The sequence below is a fragment of the Panthera pardus genome, unplaced genomic scaffold (genome assembly GCF_024362965.1).
Source record: "Panthera pardus isolate Hobbes unplaced genomic scaffold, ASM2436296v1 HiC_scaffold_7, whole genome shotgun sequence".
NCBI classification, from domain to species: domain Eukaryota; kingdom Metazoa; phylum Chordata; class Mammalia; order Carnivora; family Felidae; genus Panthera; species Panthera pardus.
The window spans coordinates 52,497,692-52,517,418 of NW_026527002.1; the positions used below are offsets into that span (position 1 = coordinate 52,497,692).

The window sequence follows — 19,727 nt, forward strand, 5'->3', positions numbered from 1 at the left end:
AGGCTAGGAGAGACCCCAGATGGGATGCTGTAGAGAACAGCACAAAGGTGGGGCATCTTTCACTCACTCACTCCCTGGCCCCCTCGGGCAGGCAAAGCTGGCACCAAGTCAGGCTCAATATGAAACTGGCAGAAGAGCTGGTCTCCTAGCCTTTCCTGCAGACTCCATGCTATCGGTGCTTTGCACACCCTCGGACTTTCATGTCTGTGTCCAAGACCGTACTTAGCTTTGTGTCTTGAGTTTTCATCATCCCCAAAGCATGGTGCATTAGAGCCCACTTTTCTGTTCCCCCATAGCCTTAGACCCTTACCATCAGAAATGTGACAATAAGCAAGTCTCAGAGAAATCACTGCTAAAACACGAAAACCTATCCACTTTCCAGGAAGCAAATTTAAAATACTAAAAAGTGATAGGGAAGGGAATAAAGAGCGAGGGGTCATGTCACAGGACACTACCTAAAGGCTCGTTGTTCAGACCACCGATGCAGGAATTATGGACACTTTAGCTACTAACAAAAATGCAGAAATGTTTAAAGACAGATGGACCTTTGTTAAATGTCAATTTTATATAATAATTTACATTAACATTTAAAAGGTGATGACTGTCCCAGTTTATAATCTCTCTAGAATAAACATCACAATTAGCTGCCATGTATCCAGAGTACCTGGGAAAGTGCACAATATGCCTAAGGTGACTAACACAAATCACTGATCTTAAAAGAAATATAGAAAGGTATTTAGCATAGCAAACATGGAGGCAACCAGAATGCTCTCTTCTTCATATCATAAATTCGGCACCTACATTCCTGACAACTCGGAAAGTTTCAGAAGAAAAGGTTTTTCTCTTCTCCTCTCTTCCAAACCAACTCTTGAGGTTGGCATGCATAAAGCAGACCACATAAATTGCAACTCAAATGTAAACAAAATGTAGAAAAATAAAGAACATATGTCTAAAGCATATTTTCTTGACCCTATCCTACTGCAAATGTGCTTATTTCCTGCTCTCAGTTTAATCCATCACAATCCAAAACCATCTTTAGTTCTATTATCTAATACCTAGTGCACATGTTGCTGTCAGTTTATATACAGAAAACAAAGATTAGAGAGGTCTTATTACTGCTGCCTTTTAAAAAGTAGATGTTTGCAGAGATTGTTTCTGAGTCGCTAAAATAGTATTTTTTGTTTCCTATCAAGTTGAAAGCCACTTAAAAAAAAGATGAAGGTCAATTAATGTCTCATAAAAGGAATGAGTCATTTTCAAATTGAAATAGTATATAGTAGCAGGTTCTATATTTAAAGTTAGCACAATTCTGAGAAAATGAGGGCTTAAGAAATGCATCATAATGTACTAATAACTGCTGCACAGTGAGTAGAGGCAGCCACAAGCCAAAGAGACAGACAGCTGTAAGTGTCTGTCAAAGCATTGCCTAAATTACTTTATCAAGTCTGATTGCTTCACTGGGTCAGAAAGAGCAAAGCCATGCTGGGCACAGAGCCCAAAATGCAGAGGTGGGACTCAAATCCCTAGACCTTCCCCCTGAAAGCAAGTAAGCCCAGGCGAGTGCTGAGCATGGCTCAACGCAAGGCAGCCTTAGAGGCTGGCCTCGAGGGTGACTCAAACACACTAAGATGAAAAGAACAATCTGGAAGTCACACTTTTCCCCCCAACAGAGGACCAATGACACTAAAATTAAAGAAGCGGGACTTTGTAGGTGTGGCTGAATCAAAGCAAAGCCAGTGGTTCAATACTCGGGCATTTATGAAATGACTCTTGGAGTATGCTTTACTATTTCAAGTTGGAAGATACTGGGAGGGGTTGGTAACCGCAGGGTGTCAGGTTTTTTTTAAAGTATTTGTAGAGCAAAACTAAGATGATGTGTTGGGATTGGGGGAGAAATAGTTTAGAGTTGGCTTCTTTGATAGACAACCATAGCTTTATCTTTGATTTTTATTGTAAGGAACAAGGAAAACTTGGGTTTCCCAGGCAGGAAGACATTAGTCCTAGTCCTGGACCTACCACTGGAAACTTGCCACGTATCACCGTGGACCAGTCAGAGCCTTCCTGGATTGCAGTTTCTTCCTCTTCCCCAATATGCTGCAGGAGAATCAAGGACATTCACAACCATTGTGTCAATAGCTAAAAAGATCCTTCCTTAGCTCTTCAGAAGATCTCCTTCATTCAGATCTCTGATCAAATGTTACTCCCTCCATTTCCCTAAATTCCCTATGTAAAATAGTACACTCCTATTCTCAATCTTTCACTAGTTCATTATCCTGCTTTGTATTTCTTGCTGGCCTCCATCTCCACGTGAAATTATGCATTCATCCACTTACTTCTTGATTGCCAAGATTCCCACTAGAAACAGTTCTGTGAAGACTCTGAGCAGTATCATGCCTAGGCAAGTGATTGGTACATAGCAGTGTTCAATAATACCTGATAAATTAACGTTAATTGTCAGGGGACCTTACAAAGTAACAAGGAGTGTCATACACACAGACAGAATATCTCAGGTTGAGGTTATGTTGGCCAGTCCTGAAGACTACAGTCACCCAAGTAACAGTTTCCCCTGTACATGAACATCTTTCAACTCTACACCTTAGCACCATGATTCTATTCTCCCATTTGTCATTTAAATATATGATAACAGAATGTTTGTATTTTTCTACTAACATATTATCTAATGCACAGGGTCATGACTTGAAATCCCTTCCATTTGAAGCTCCAGGCTGTATATTAATAGAATAAACTAGTCCCTACAGAATGGAGCAAGGAAAGTGAAGACAGATATCCACAATAAGTAGGCTCTTTATTTTTAAGTAGACCTTTCTTTTTTGCACTTGTTTCCTACACTCATTGTTCTTTTTTTTTTTTTTTTTTTTTTTTTTGGCTCTCTGTTTACCTCTTTTTATCGTGGTCTTTTATGATCCCCTCTCTTTTTTTCCTCCAGCCTCCTGCTATCTTTGGTAAACCACAGGTCATAGGCAGATTTAGAGTCTTGCTTAGTCTTGGATAGTTGACTACCCATGAGGAGGCAGGAGGAGGGCGAAAAGCTGCCAGATGTGGAAGGGTTTGGCAAATGCACACTATAGCTACTGGAAGACTGTTCAGTCCTTTAGGCATGAACAATGCTCTTGGACTTACATGACGACCGCAGACCTTGCCCATATCTGTTGGTGATTTGTCTTAGAATCATTGGATTTTAGAATTGGACTGGATCTTAGAAATTGCCCGCCCCAATACCCTCAATTTACAAATGAGGAAATAGAGGCCAAGAGAGGTTAAGTGACTTGCCAAGGGTCACAGAGTTAACGAGTTGACAGGGTGCAGAGACCCAGATCTTGTGATCGCTAGACCAGAATCCCAACGAATGAGTGTCAGAAAAGCCCCCAAAACTCAACTAATCAGAAAGAGAAGTTGGGGAATGAACACTGAATAACTTAACGTGCAAATCAATCCATGACTTAAGTTATTTCCAGGTATTCTTCCTTTCTTAAAAAAGGCAAATAAGCATGCAATAAGAAAAGTTATACTAAAACATTACATTTTTTTTATCTTCTATCCATTTATGTTCTCATTTCTAATAGATCTCAGTGTAATATCTTATACACTTAGTGACTATTCCATTTTGCTGACCTCTAACTTCTGCCTTCCAGTAATCAAAAGCAGCTGATTTTAATGTGCCAGTGCTTTAGTGTGAAGGAGGTTAAGGCTGCATTTGTGTGCAATCAGGTTAAGATTGGCTCCAACAGGAGAGAAATCCATACATATGTTGAAAAGATCTGAAAAATGCCTGTATTCCCAACCTGATTACGACTTACATTTTTGCATGGTTTGTCAAAGCAGATCACTGAAATCAAGTCAAGATGTAAAATGGGATAAAGTGGTTTTCTTCTCCATTCTTCCATTAATGACCATGACCTGCTGAAAAAAGGAACTGTTCCCTCTCTCACCTGAGGCAAGGTGGGTTACTCCACTGGAAGTTATGCCAATTTTTATCAATTGGAGCTCAAGTTCCAAGACTAATTTTCTACTTTTCATTTCCTACATTTGTAAATAGAAGTTTTTTATTGGAGAGTAACCTTCAATTTCTATCAGCAGTTCTATTTTAGTTCTTTTTATGAAACATTAAACAGTAAAACAAATTCTAATACAACTTTTCAAACCTCCTAACTTTAAAGGTTAGATAATACTGAATTTATCAAACCAAAAATTTAGATACAGGGGTTAGAGTGATAGCTGCCCTCTCCTAATAAATAATGCTTGGTAAAACCTAAATAGGAAATTAAATCCAAGTTCATTACTGGTTCAGTGGTCAAAAAGAGATTATTAGCAGATGATACATAAATGTTTGTTTTGACATAATTTCAGCTACTGACACTGTCAGGTTATATTCTATTTAGTATTGCTGGAAGCAAAAGAAAATATATAAAAATGCCATAAACATTATAGGTTAACAATGTAGCTGTTATCTACAAAACTCTCAAGCCAGACCTGGGGTAGGTCAAAATCATTTCAGAGGGGAGGGGAATGTGCCGGCTCTTGTTACACATAAGCATGTTTGTTATAGGAGCATTTTCAGGTTAATTTTTGCTATTAACGTAAACCACAATTGGGGGGCCACGTTGCTGGAAGAGGGATGGTGGGGGGTAGTTACATAAACAATATACAACAAAGAAAGTCTTTATTTCCAATACCTGAATACATCGGGTTTGTTTTTAGGCACAAGGTTGCAGGTTAAATGCTCTCAGCTATCCAAGAAGTGCCTTATTAGTTTTGTAAGAAAATATTTTCTTTTATTTTGACTGAAAAATACTCAGTTGAACTGAACAAAACCATCCTTGTTAGTGAAAAGCAGACCCAAAAAAACTTTGTTTCGAAGCCCCAGTGAAGGAAAGCAAAACTAATTCAAGAGGAAAATCTGCCTTCCTAATAGTAGCTTCTGAATCTGGATCTAATAGTTCTCAAAAGCCGACTGGAGTCTTCAAGTCTTAAAAGTTTTGTCTTCCTCCATGGATCATAAACCTCTCTACGAGGAAGCATAATAGGAATATAAATCCATTTAAGCAGATATATATTCTTTCTGGGCTACAGCTACAGGGCTGAAAAGCTATGTCCTAATAGCAAGAATGGAGGCAAACAAACGTTTTGATTATTTTCAAGGGCAGTTTTCCAAACACAACTTGCTTTTTTTTTTTTTTTTGCCTTTCTATTTTGTGCACTAGAAAAATCCCCACTTCATCTCTGGCAATGTAGCATCCGCTGGTGATAAAATAAATAGTAACAAGCGATTATGCTTTAAGAACCACAGTGACATCGCTAAAAACTGCATTTCAATGTACTGACTCAGCTTCAGCCAGCACCTGAGCTATGTATGCTTCTCCTAATTTGTAAATGGGCCTAATCCTGTTATTACAGAATAATTACTGCAAATCAGCACAATTACTACAAAGACATGAATAAACACACACATACCAGTAGCTGTTTTCGACAAATTATTATCCAAACAAAGGGAACCAGCTAATTGTGGTAACATTAAGACAACATTTATTCTTCCCAGTGTTTGGGCAAGTTTATTTTAAGTTGTCATCTTCAACTAGTAATGATGTAGATGATTTTACAGATTTCATAAACCCTCCTAATCTAGACTCTTCTCAACTGAAAGTTGGCCACTTCCCTCAGAGCAACATCTGCCAGGGCACATCAGCGCCCCCCCCCCACACACACACACATTGTAAAACTCTCATTTTAGAAAGCTCATTTGTCATGTACTCTTCCAAATCATTTTCAAGGGATCACAAAAGTGAAATATTCACTTTATATTCTTCACATTTTAAGAATTTGTCTCTTAGTAACTACAGGATACATTTTACCCTGTCACCAGTCATATTATTAGGTTTCCTCTATGGGGAGGGAGGATGGTTAGGGAGAAGAGAAGTCAGAGAGCACAGAGCCCACCATCGTTAATTCTCTAAACTCACCTCCCGGACAATGCCTCATGGCCATCTTACATCTCCTGGATTCAGCGATGGTTGGACATGGTATCGTGTCCTTTGCTGGCTTTTTAACAATTTGCCGTGTTCTGGTTTCCAGACCCCATTTAAATCCACATGTGCGATTATTTCTGCTACAAGCTCCCCATTCACTCCAATGACCAACTTCGCATCCTTCTAATAAAGAAAAAAAGAAAAAAAATACAAACACAGGTAACAATTTGGTGTCCATTTGTTCCACTGCCAAACTTTATAGCTGTGTTTTCTCCACACCTCCTTCAGATAAATTATGTTTTACAGCCCACAAAGACCTGTATTCCCTTTTCAGACACTTTAATATTTTGGACCATAGGGTTACTCTCATCTACGTCAAGGAACTGCCACTTAAGTAATTTAAAGACTATTACTTTGTATTTATCTTATTTTTTAGAGGAATGCCATTGGTCCCTTCTAAAGATACTGAAATATAGAGTCTTTAACAGATTCAATAGCTAAAACCAAGAGAAGAAAAGCCTCTTTTCAAATTATGACAGAAGACAAAATTTTACAGGTTAATTCCAAATGCCCCCATGGCAACTCACAATTGTGACTTCCCCATCCCCTGGGATGAGGAATGAAAGGATAAAAATATGCAGAGTTAAACCTCCTCACCAAATTCACCATGCAAAAACCCCTTTGCACTAGCAGATGAGGACTCAGGCCCTGAGAGCACACACAATATTTTGGCATTTCAGATCTCAGCAGGCATAGTGGTTACACATAGATTTCTCAAAGCTATTTAAGAGTTTTTACTCAGGGAAGCACATAGGGCTCTATTTGTAATTTTTTAAGGATTTCATAAGAGTTTCCACTGAACATTTGTAATGGGTGTGGGTCTTGCCTCTCAAAAGGAAATTCAACATTCTGAATATTCTCTTCTGATGAATTTCTTTTTTTTTTTTTTAGGGTGTCACCTGTATGAACATATTAACCCCCACATAAACAAGAATATAAGTACACATTTCTTCAAAATCCTGTCATTTGAATGTGTTCTCTGCAAATCTTCAAATAGATCATTAGACTATTTCAACAATATTTCTGCAGAAAAAAAAGTTCTCATTTTTGAAGTCCCCATTTTAAGGGGATGCAAAGTCTCATTTAATACACAATTCTGTCATAAATCCTCTCACATGTATAACATGTCAAATAGAATCCAGGGTGGTGAGAAGGGGGTGTGATGGTAATGCCATTACACCTGGATGTCAGATTCGTTAGATTAGGCATTCATCAAAATGTAGGTACTCACAGATCTTTACATTCTAATCAGTTGTCTAAAAATAGCAAAGTGTTTTTCAAACACTCAAAAATTGTAACATTTTTAAAACATGTACTCCTAACTATTCATGAACAGTGTATATTAAGTTACACATTCTAGATATCTAAATTTAGTAAAAAGTAACATTGTTTTAATACACTTTCCAACATGCAGCAAATAATCCACAAAACATTTTGCACAAAATTTTTCTTTTCAACTTTTTAAATGGCTAAACAGGAAGCTCCATAATTAAGATACATTAAAAAGTAATAGAATAGTTCATGGTACTGCTTGAAATTTCGTTTTTTACAACTTCTAATATATGTGTTACAGATGATAAAAACATACCAGCATTTAAATAGTTGAACCTAGCCAATGTATGACTAGCAAATTTTGTAGGAAGATTTAATAGGACACTACCAATGTCACGATGCCTAAAAAAATTCAGCAAGGCAGCAAAGAACTTAAATAATTTTCAGTTCTAATTAACAAGAGAACCAATTTGTTTTTAGGTTAAATATATCCAGCATGCATAATTTTTTCAAGGAACAGGTGTTAAAATAAAAGTTGACGTTTGAAAGTTACATGAAAAACTACTCACCCACACATTCCATGGTTTCATCTAATGGTGCAAAACCATCTGGACATTCATCAAAGCAACGGCCTCTATGCAAATAAAAGCCTACTTTGCACTTGGTACAAAAGTCTTTGCTAAAGCAAGAATCACAGTTTTCTATTCTGCATCCTAAAAACAATTTTAAAGAGAAAAAGAAAATTTCAGTCAAAGAAATTTACTTGTTTTGCAAATAAAACTCACAAACTTACCGGTTAGCTCAATCGAAATTCTAGTGGTCAGAAAAATATGTGTTCAACTCATTTGTTTCCTAATGCCATCTCATTCTAAATCACTCCTACCTCTTCCAACAGCTCACCACATCAATAGGCTAAGAGAAAATTCCAGCCTAGGGCCCTAGGCAGCAAGCATAAGACCCTTCAGAAAATTTTGCAACTCCAAATGAGATTAAAACAAAGGATTAAAAAGAAAAAGAAAACACGCCCACTACAAATTGCATTGCTGCTGGGATTGAAATCTGTTCTGCTCTTCAAAAGACCTACAATGAAAAACACAATGGGAATACTCTAATCAGTATCTTCTGTTTTCAGGACAGTAAATTAAAATTCTCTTTAATGTTAGTCAGTGCTGACATTTACTTTCAGCAGAAGGTGTCTTAACTTGGAGGGATAGTATAGTCACTCTTTTTGAAAGCTTACAATGTGCCAAAGTCTTTACATGCATTTCCATTTAGTCTTTATAATAATCCTATAAGGTAAGCAGTACTATCCCTAGTTTGCAAAAAAAGGAACTTGAGATCAAGAGAAAGTCACACAGCTAATAGTGGCTGAGGTGATTCTGAAAGGCCCCCAAACTGATTGCCTTCTAAATCTGTATTCTTTTCTCTATAACGTGCTAACAGAATTTCTCTAGGAACAGTTTGTTAAAAAGAAGTGCTTTTAGGTCTGCTATTTCTGGGTTTGAATCCCAGCTCTCCTCTTAGCAGCTCTGTGACTCTGGGCAAGTAACTACAGAGCTCTGAGTGTCTATTTCCTTCTGTATAAAACAGGGACACATCACTGACCTTACAAGACTATTATTGTGGAGATTTGTAATAGTATATGCAAATTGACTGGCTCATAATAGGCAGTCTGCACACAGAAGCAACAGATTAGAAACGTGTATGTTTTCCACTAAACCACACACATTTCAACAAAGTGTAAAAAGAACCAATTTATAGACTAGTATTCTAGGTCAGATTCCCTGGTAGACCGGTAACATCTGGACTGGAGATAATTGGCTTACACAGGTGAAAATAAATATACTCTGCTCTTCAAGGAGAGGAAAGAAGAGAAGGCTGGAGGACTGGTTAATTGAAAACTCAGGTTTTCAACAGATTATATAGTGCATTACTTGTAAGAGATTTAGTTGACGGCAACTGACAATATGTTAACCTCTAGGAAAACTCCATGGCATCACTTTTATTCATTTAACAAGCCTCTGAATGTCACTACTGTATTTGGTCCTTTAATAATTCAGAAAAGCTTTAAAATGTACAGTTGCTGCAAGCAAAGAGATAATGGAATAGAACATAGAACCAAAACAGGACATCACTGAATATTAAAATTTTGAAAATTGAGAAAGCAAAATGAGAAAACAGAATTTAAAGACTAAAAAATATTTTTTTGAAATAGACTACAGTTTAAATAATGAAAGTTTCTGGACCCATAAAAAGTAAATAGCAACCTTCACCTTTCAATCTTGGGTCTAACAGGCTTCATGCATTAAATGACCACCATGACGCATCTAAGTCTGTTCCTAAAATGTTTTAAATTTACAACTGGAAAACCAATGCGTAGAAGTCCATAGTCAAATTACACTATCACTCTTTGGGGGAGGATAGTGGGTAAAGAACAATTTGTCACCCCACAAAATATGCACTTGTAATCTTAAATGCAGTGACTTATATTTTAATAAAACTGTCATCTATAGCTGGTCAGTTGGTTCTTAATCATGACCAAAATACATTGTGTCCACAAATTGTTGGTTGTCTTGCTTTTTCAAAAAAGCAAGCAGCCCTTCCTATTAGCTGAATTATTTTTCAAAATAATTATAAACATTCCAAAGGATAAAATAGAACTAAAGGGTGAAGACAACAAAGCATTTATATTAAGAAGAGAAAAGAGAACTATACACTTCATAAATCTGCGGTTATCTACAAGGTCTGAGTTTTCTTTAAAACATGGATTATGCCAATAAGCTTTTTGGCCTAAAAGTTATAGCAGTAAGCATTTGGAAATAATTTTATAAGGTCCTCTGCCCATATTTACTCTTACTTGTAGCTCCCTTTCCTCATTTCATTCCATGCTCCTAATACCAGTTCACAGAATGTGGAATTTCTGAAATACCTATCATTCTATGTAAAAATACCTAAAGAAAATCTTGATTATTTGTCCTCAAATTTAAGGAGAATAAATATCTGATGCATTCAAACTGTAGACTACTACAACCATGAAGCAGCACAGGGTGAATTATAAGCAGTGACTGAGAAAATCTCTGAGATCTATCAGTAAGTTAAAAAGGCCTGTTGCAGGATATATGGAGTATGGTGCAATGACTACACTTGTGTGTATGTATGAAGGAGCCTAGAGAACTTGGGAAAGAGGTGGTGGAATTTTGAAATATGTTAAAAATTATACACTTCTGAATGATCTGAATCTTTAATTTTTTTTTTAATTTTTATTTGAGAGAGAGAGAGAGAGAGAGAGAGAGAGAGAGAGAGAGAGAATGAATGAGAATATGAATATCTTAAGCAGGCTCCATGCTCAGCCAGGAGACTGACATGGAGTTGGATCCCATAACTTCGGCATCATGACCTGAGCCGAAACCAAGAGTCATATGCCCAACCAATTAAGCCACCCAGGAGCCCCTGAATCATATGAATCTTTTATAATTTTAATGTGTTTGTGTATTAAAAGTAAAACAGAAAAATTTATTTTAATGAACACTGTGACCTGATTAAATTTACAGAAAACAACACTATATTAACATTCTGAAAGAAGTTATTTTGATTTTAACAGGCATTCCATCCCCAATTATGCCACACACAATTTCTTTTCAGAGTTATATGCGTGAAATTATACCCCTTATATGATAATGTTGAACTACCTTAGCCTTCAAAATACACAACTGACCATCTCATCAATATCCTTCATTTCCATATGTTCAATGGTGCTTTTCCTTCATTCAAATCATTAGGAGAAAAAATATCAAAATATTTATTTAACAAAGCATTTAAACAGAAGCTTTGATTGGCACCAAGTCCTGACATGATCTGAAGCTCCGCTAACCTTCCTGGGTCTCAGGGATCCTGCCACAACATAAAACCAACACAGGCAGCCCACACACTCAGAAGCCTAAACTGAGAGCGCATCAAATCAAATACCTTTGAACCAAAAGCTTTCAAAGCAACTGTCTCAACCACCTACCCTGCCAGTCTACTTCTTGACATGCTTCCTGGAACCTCTTTATTACCAACTCCAGTTCCATCCACAACCGCCTGTCCCGTTCAGCCACTTCTCCAAGATCTAACTCTTCTGCTTTGGAGAAAACTACTATTTGTAGGAACTTATAGTTCCAGGTTCCCTTCTAGCCTGTATCCATTCTCTCCCAGAAATTTCTTCAGCTTGTGATCTTTAAATAAGTGGGATTCACATCAACCTTATTAATTCATTTATATAAAACATTCTCGTTATCCATAAAAAAATCAAAACAGGTGCAGAAGATACAGAACTACTCGTATTTACCTGAATGGTACAACAGGACTGCTTCCCAAAAATAGCTATTTTATTAACAGTTCAGGAAAATCCTTATGTCAATTTTATAAATAAATGAGTTTTAAAACACCAATGAGATCATTCAATAGACTGATCAACTTTAGAAAACTCTATATGGCTTAAGAAAACAGAGATACCAGAGTTTGCTGAACAGAGGTCTCCATAAAAATCTATACTTTGTCCTTGTTCAGAAATAAGACCCTACTTTAGCCAACTTACATGCTTCTAAATTACAGTGCCTCCTCAAAAATGTAATCCAAGTGAGCACTGCCAATATTGGTTTAAGTAAAATTACTGTCCAAGTGAAACTGTGTCCAAATACAATCTGATGGGGCTGTCATTTGGCAAGGGGAACTTACTCTGGCCAAGAAACAAAAATAGGGTAGGTACCCCTCTCCTGTCCCTCCACAGTACCCACACAGGCTCCATTATAACATTTTTCAAATTACACTGTAGTTCAGTTCAATAGTTCATTCCAAGCATTCCCCAAAAAAGGAGCACATGCCAGGTATTGTACCAGACCCTGAGAATATAAAATTATAATACCCATTCCCTGTCCTAGAGGTGCCAAAAACAGGGGGGCATGAGGCACTCACAAAGCACTGCAATATAGCGTAGTAGATATTAAAGGCATGTGCTGTGTACATTAGAGGCAGAAAATACAGATCCATTTCTGTTCTGCCATTACAGTTTTTCTTTCAGTCTGTAATTTCTTTGTTTCTAACACAGTGCCGGACACATGGTGGAGTTTTAATGCTTGCCAAATGAACGAACACAAGTGCCATTTAAAAACTCAATTCCTTTATATTTAAAAACCCATTCGAATGCTAGGTATGAGATTGCTTGCACATGCCCTGTAAATATCTGTTATATAGAAAGAAAAGCCATGGTTGCTGGAAAGGAATGCAAATCGTATTGGAAGAACAAATAGTCCAACACCTGAAAACAATTATAATAGAGAACTTAAGTATTCAAGTGTGGCAGGTAACATATGCCATGGAAGTTGGAACCTCAGCTGGGCAGGTTTTAAAGAGACAGAGGGAAGAGTGGAGTCTTGACGAGGGTGACTCCATTCATAATCACACAACAGAAAATTCATATGGCACATGATGAGCCCAATGAAGAGTGGCTTAAATGAGCTGGAGATCAGAAGTGGAAGATGGTTACTTTAGAGTAAATGGTTACTTTGCTGTAAGTGGGGAATTTACTTCTTATTTTACTTTGTTTCAAAAAAGGAAGTTATAAATCTCTTCAACTTTGTGTGACTTCAAGTATTTAAGTCATAATTAAAATTAATAAAAATGAAGTTAGGCTCAAGATTAGGGCTTGGTCTAGCAGGGAGAGAGTCTTGATAGATTCTTGAGCATGAGAGCAACATGACCAAAATGGTAACTGGTTTGTTCCCTGATTTCAACAGACAGAAGCATATAGGGCGCCTGGGGGGCTCTGTCAGTTAGGTATTGGACTCTTGATTTCAGCTTAGGTCATGATCTCATGGTGATGAGATCAAACCCAGAAGGCAGGCTTTGTGCCGGGCATGGAGGCTGCTTAAGATTCTTTCTCCCTCTCCCTCTGCACTGACTGTGCCCACATGCCTGCCCGCCCTCTCCCTCCCTCTCTCCCCAAAAAAAAAAAAAAGTGCCAGAGGCCAGGCATCATGATGGAGAGCTAGAGGCTCAGATGAAAAAGCAATGTTCCTGCATTTCAGGATCTTGGTCTACTAGAAGCAAAGGTACAGCGGCAGGCAATGAGGTAATAATGTGATTACTCCTTCGTATATACAAAGGGAGCAGGCAATGAATACTTTAGGAAACTTAAGTTTCCTGAAAGAAGAAAGAATGGAGGTAAGGAAAATCACCAAGAGGCTCAACACTAAAAGGTAATGGTCACAGGAAAGGGAGTTACAATGAACCAATAAAAGTGACAAACTGGGTAGAAGAGATGAAAAACGGAGAGAAACAAAAGATGCACAATTCCCCTCACCCCCAACTTTGGTATCAGCTCTCTCAGGGTTTTGGCACACCAGGAGAGGAAGTTTTGTTTATCTTCTCACCAAAAATCTAGATGACAACAGCCATCTTTTAAATGAATATCTCAGATGGCAATCAAGTAAACAAGAGAATTAAAACCTTAAATTAAAAGCATAGAAAAATCAGCCTTTGTTAAACCCAACTGTGAAAATGTAATTCCATATATTGCAATTAATTATTGGAGAAAGGGAAGCAATCGGTGAGGTAGACAGGACCTCAGACACATACAAATGAACATTTTTCTATTATTTTTTGGTCATCAAGACTGTCAGGTACAGGCTGTCTTAGCACAACATGAAAATCTGACTGCTAATTGTTCAGCTGCCCTTTATTGTCAAAGAACCAGCATCTCCATTCAGAATGTGGCAGATGCTGACACCCACTAGGGGTATTTATTCTTTGGATTGCAGCTGTATCAAAAAGCATCCAGCTGGCCCCTGGAAAACCCCAGCTCGGTATACGCTAAAATTTTAACAGAAATTCAAGGGACAGGTTGTTCCAAAAGACATTCAGAATTAGAATTTTAGCAATTTTTCACATGGGAAGTAGTAAACTGTGCAACTTAATATGAGTTTTTTTTTAATTGTTTAAATATTTTTAGGCTTCTCTAACAACTTCAAATATTCTTGTTTAACATTCCTTCTCAAAACTTGCAATGGCTTATGTATACTTAACTGAAGTTTTTAAGCTTTATGTTACCAAAGTCATGCGTTTTCTAATATATACTATTGCAATAATCCCATTAGACTAGGGAATGATGAAAATTATGACCTAAAATTTTAAATTACATTTTTTGTAGTATTGCCTAGTTATACACAGCTCATGAGAAGCTTCATGATATTTCAACCTAAAAAAATACATAAATAAAGGACAGACTCAGAGGTTTCAGGACTCAAGTTTTCATACTTACTATTTGAGTGATGACAGAGAAAACCAGTACTACTGAGTTAAAAGAAGATCCAGGGTGGAAGTCTGTGTAAAACCCATTGCAATGGGTTTACGTTAAGATTGCCTTTATTAATTAGGAGAATTAGCACAGGATGAAATTCAACTATGTCAAGTGCAGAATAGGAGACTCAGAACAGGATCCAAAGGCAGGAAACAAGAACTATGTTGAGAATATCATGACCTTTCAAATAGTACAGTGGTTAGCAGATCTGAGGTTAGCATCTTGGCTCATTTACCATTATGTGACTGTGGGCAAGTTGGCAAAACCCTTTGCCTCAGTATCATCATCTATATAAAAAAAAAAAAAAAGGTTAACATCAGTCCTATCTTAGGGTTTTTGAGACATTTCAGAAGCTTGATAAAGGCAAAGATTTCAGCATAGTATCTACTGCGTAATTAGTGATCAAAGAATGTGAGCTATCATGAGAGTAAAACTTTACCAAACAGGATAGTCCAAGATGGCAGATTAAAGGAAGAACCAACAAAATACCAGGATACTCCATTTGTAGTAGATATACAGATGCGCATATATATATAATCATTTTAATAAATATTTATATATTTGCACTACTCAAATGAAAGACATTATCCTGAGACTAATGCCTGTACTCAATATAATGGCTTTACCCTTCCTTTTTCATTTTTATTTTTTTAATGTTTATTCACTTTAGAGAGAGAGTGTGTAAGCAAGCAGTCAAGGGGCAGAGAGAGGGAGACACATAATCTGAAGCAGACTTCAGGCTCTGAACTGTCAGCACAGAGCTCAATATGGGGCTTGAACTCATGAACCATGAGATCATGACCTGAGCTCAAAGTCGGACGCTTAACCAACTGAGCCACCCAGGCACCCCGTGTGGCTTTACACCCTTCTTTAGGCCATGCAGCTAAAGAAACAGAACACAATCATTTGTTGGTTACCTACATGAGAAGTCATCTACTCAAATATTAGGAACCAGGATTTAGGAAAATGGATCTAAATGTAATTTTGACCTTAGAAGTAGGAGAAATTACATCCTCTCTGTGCCCTACTACTCCTTTCACCATCAGATGGGAGGGAAAATACCAGACCTAACCATACCATAGGATTGTTTGGAGCATCACATTTAAAATGAGAACAAAAAGAACAGGTGAAAGGTACCACATAATTTTATCACTCCCTAGAGCTACATAAGCCTACCCAAAATATTGCTATCTTGTGTATCACAAAATATTAAATAGATATTACTAGAAAGGTGCAGGGCCCTTTACGTAAAATGAAGATGTTCAATTTATGAAGGGCACTAAATGTGGTTTATCATGGCCATTGGGGCAGTGACCACAAGGGTTGCAAAATTCTGGCCTTGTTTGTAACTTTAGTCAAATTTTAATTAGATAGGATCAATGGAAATTCATATGTTGTTTTTCAGATATCTATAGAGTTTTACCTTGCATGCCAAAAGTGTCTTATTTCAACTTTAGAGGATACATATGCTATCAAAAGTATTTTGTTTTCCTGACTCATTTTAAAGTGTTACAATAGTTCATTAAAAAAAAAAAAAACACAAAACCTTGGGGCACCTGGGTGGCTCAGTCAGTTACGTATCAGACTCTTGATTTAGATTCAGGTTATCATCTCAGGGTTTCTGAGATCAAGCCCCACGTCAAGCTCTGTGCTGACAGCATGGGTCTGCTTGAGATTCTCTCTCTCTCTCTCTCTCTCTCTCTCTCTCTCTCTCTCTGCACCCCCCCCATTCATGCTAATATATAAACTTAAAAAATAAATACCCAAAACTCAAATTGGGAAATATATGTTGGTAGATGCATTCTAATATTAGAATGTTTAAAAATTATGTCTGGCCCACCCACAGAAAAAAATCTGAAGAAACACTGATGTTTATGTAAAATCATGCAATCAAACAATGAGGAACTATAAAAACGTTGGCTTCACTTCCTGTATATTCAAGTGATGCATATTTGAAGTATTCTCAAAATAACTGAAATTAAAACTTGGACACATTTACTGAGAATACAAAGGCAGGTGTTTAAAGGGACTTTTTTTTTCCTATTTAAAGCAAATGAGAGGGGAGGACAACTATCTCAAATGGAAGGAATATGGTAACAATGAAACAATTGTAAAAATCATAAAGCAAATTCATGTCTCTTATCAGATTTTATTTTCCTACCAAGTAGCAGATCTCTCATCTTGGTTACACCTTGTGTGCTTTTCCCTTTTTAACTTGTCAATTTTTCATATTAAGGTGGAACCAGAGCAGTTTATTATAAACTTCAGACCTGAGATTTAGTTGAACTTTTCCAAATGTTGGCAAATACACCTCTGTCCACCCAACTAAACAGCAAAGTATATGGAAGCTAACATGGGGTTGCTCTCCACTCAACCCTTATTCAAGGAAAACAAGAAGAATCTCTTAATCCCTTCACACTCCAAATAGGCTAGAGCAAGAAACATCAAACTTTTCCTCTAAAGGGCCAGATAGTAAATATTTTAGGTTTTGTGGGCGATGCAGTCTCTGTCTAAACTACTCGACTCTGTTGTAGATCAAAAACAGCCATAGACAATATGTAGTGCATGGCTGTTTTCCAGTAAAACTTTATTTATGAACACTGAAATTTGAAGTATCATTTTTGTGTACCACAAAATATTGTTCCCCCTTTGGCATTTTTCTCAACCACTTAAAACTCTTAAAGCTATTTTTTACAAGGGCCCCCCAAAAAGCTGGCAAGCCAGATTTTGCCCATGGGTCATAGTTTGCTGAGTCCTAGGCTAGAAAATGATTGAAATCCATGGGCACATTGAAGGAAGAAAGAACCAGGCTTCATGTTTAAAACACCAAATGGTAGCATTTAAGCTTAGGGAGGCATAATGATGTCTTAAATACATCATCTGGTGTGTACATAATACAAATATCAAGTGAAGACGCTGCTGGAATTGAATTATCTCAACATGGGAACATTTGTACTTCCCTGGTTTTCGTACTATATTGATAAATCAAGAAATAGGACTCCTTAGGAGTTGTCAATAGATCAGAATTCCATGCTGCCTTTAATAAGCCTGTGGTTTCTTGACTACATATGCATTGACTAGTCAGTGAAGTGTTAGTTGGAGAGAAAGAAGGGAGAAAAATTTTACCAAACAATGCATTTTGGTTAAAACCTGCATTACAGTTATGCCTCCTGATATACAGGCTGATATATTTGCCCAACTTTGTGAAGGTAGCTTTGTTAGTTCTGCTTATCCAGTTTGATTACAATAATAGATAGTTTCAGCCATGCAATGCAGAGGCTGCAAACCCTCGGGCTTGCCAGTGGACTCCTCAGAACTGCTTACTTGCTCCATAAGTGGGGATAACACTTCTTCTGTCCTAGGATTTCCAGGAGCAAATGAAAGGATGGATGCGAACACACTTTAAAAGCTTAAGTGCTAAGTAGAAGCTTTGTTTGCACAAAGGAAAACCGACCACAAGGTAGCACCTGCCTTTAAAGCAGAATGATTCTGTCAAACTTGGGTCTAAACTGAAAGGAGAGGCTCATTCAAGAGAACTACAAACTCCTAAGAAAATTAAATGTAAGTGTGAGAAAGAAGACTTCTTCTGTTACGTATCAGAGCAAGTGTTTTAGGACCCTAAATTAAAAATTTTTTAAATCTTCTGTTAAGAGTCCTGAAAATTACAAAGCCATGTTACAAACTACAAAGTCACAGAGAAGAAAATAAGTATTCTAGCTCTCAGGCTATTTGATATAATTTGGCTTCCAGAATAAATAGAATGAGTGCTCCATGATTTTTCTTTAGAGGGTTGTGTAATACGATCAAAGCAGGGTGTGCTCACAAGGTGCTAGAACATCACTGCTGTGGACCAGCATACGAAACATCCATAGTGTGAAGTGAAATCACCATTACTGTTGCTGTTGATGGCATGTCTGCTGTGGTCTGCTTCTTCAAATCTTGATGGCTTAGCCACACCGGGGCTATAGGTCACAATGATCTAAACTAAGATGGCTCTGGGGTGCCTGGGTGGTTCAGTTGGTTGAGCATCCAACTTCGGCTCAGGTCACGATCTCATGGTTTGTGGGATGGAGCCCCGTGTCAGGCTCTGTGCTAACAGCTCAGAGCCTGGAGCTTGCTTTGGATTCTGTCTCCTTCTCTTTCTGCCCCTCCCCACGTGTGCTCTGTTTCTCTCTCAAAAATAAGTAAATGTAAAAAAAATAAATAAAATAAAATAAACTAAGATGGCTCCGCCTTAGCCACAGAAAGACCACTGTGATCTTCCAAAGCTCAAGTTTAAAATCCTTCAGCAGCTTCCCTTTACTTCCAGGTTCAGTTCAAACCCTTGATTTTAAAGCCCAACATCCCTCTGTCTGGACATATCCTTCTACTTCCCTTGCCTCATTGCCATGGTACCTTTACCCTGGCAATGCTGAAGTTTCCTCTAAACTCCCTATGCCCTCCCAGCATCCAGGTACCTGAGACAACAATTCTACTCTCATGGTTTTTCTTACATTCATCATAATCCTCCCGTCAAATGAAGATCTCATGAAGAAAACAGAACATGTCTTATTCTATTCTGCATCACAGGGCCTAGCATAGGTGCTTGACATAACACTGGATGACAGGTATAGCTGCCAAATGACTAACAAATCCATTAAATTTGTATCAGCTTAAAATAAATACCGAAACGGAGTCTGCCTTGTACATTTTAATGCAATAGCATGATTTTGGTATAAAAATACTTTACATTATAAAGAGCTCCATTTCCGAATTAGGCACCAACTGATTATATATGGTGTTGAAGCTCTTAGATCTTTTTTTTTTTAATCTTTGTCTAAGAAACAAGAAGTATGCATATTCCTTAACTGTATACCAAGTAGAAATGAGCATTGCAGGGAGATAGGATTTTGCAGAAACTAGACTTAAAATATATATAAAGTCACAAAGAGACCAATATGAAAATGGTGACTGCCAACAGTAAATATTACTCAGTTTTTTTTTTCATAGACTTATGACAGTTATTGGAACTAGAAGACTATTACCCTAGACCATACTATGTAACTTGTGTAAGCTTGCAAAGCTAGTTACTTTTA

General features: G+C 37.4%; 1 protein-coding gene across 1 annotated transcript in view; it reads right to left on the minus strand.

The window, feature by feature from the left end:
* Positions 1–19,727, minus strand: part of RSPO2 (R-spondin 2) — a 166,390-nt gene that overhangs the window by 56,946 nt on the left and 89,717 nt on the right. The window contains exons 3-4 of the mRNA XM_019467857.2: positions 7,886–8,029; positions 5,979–6,167 (exon numbers count right to left, since the gene is read on the minus strand). Of these exons, the coding sequence (XP_019323402.1) occupies positions 5,979–6,167; positions 7,886–8,029 (333 nt within the window). The remainder of the gene's footprint in view (positions 1–5,978; positions 6,168–7,885; positions 8,030–19,727) is intronic.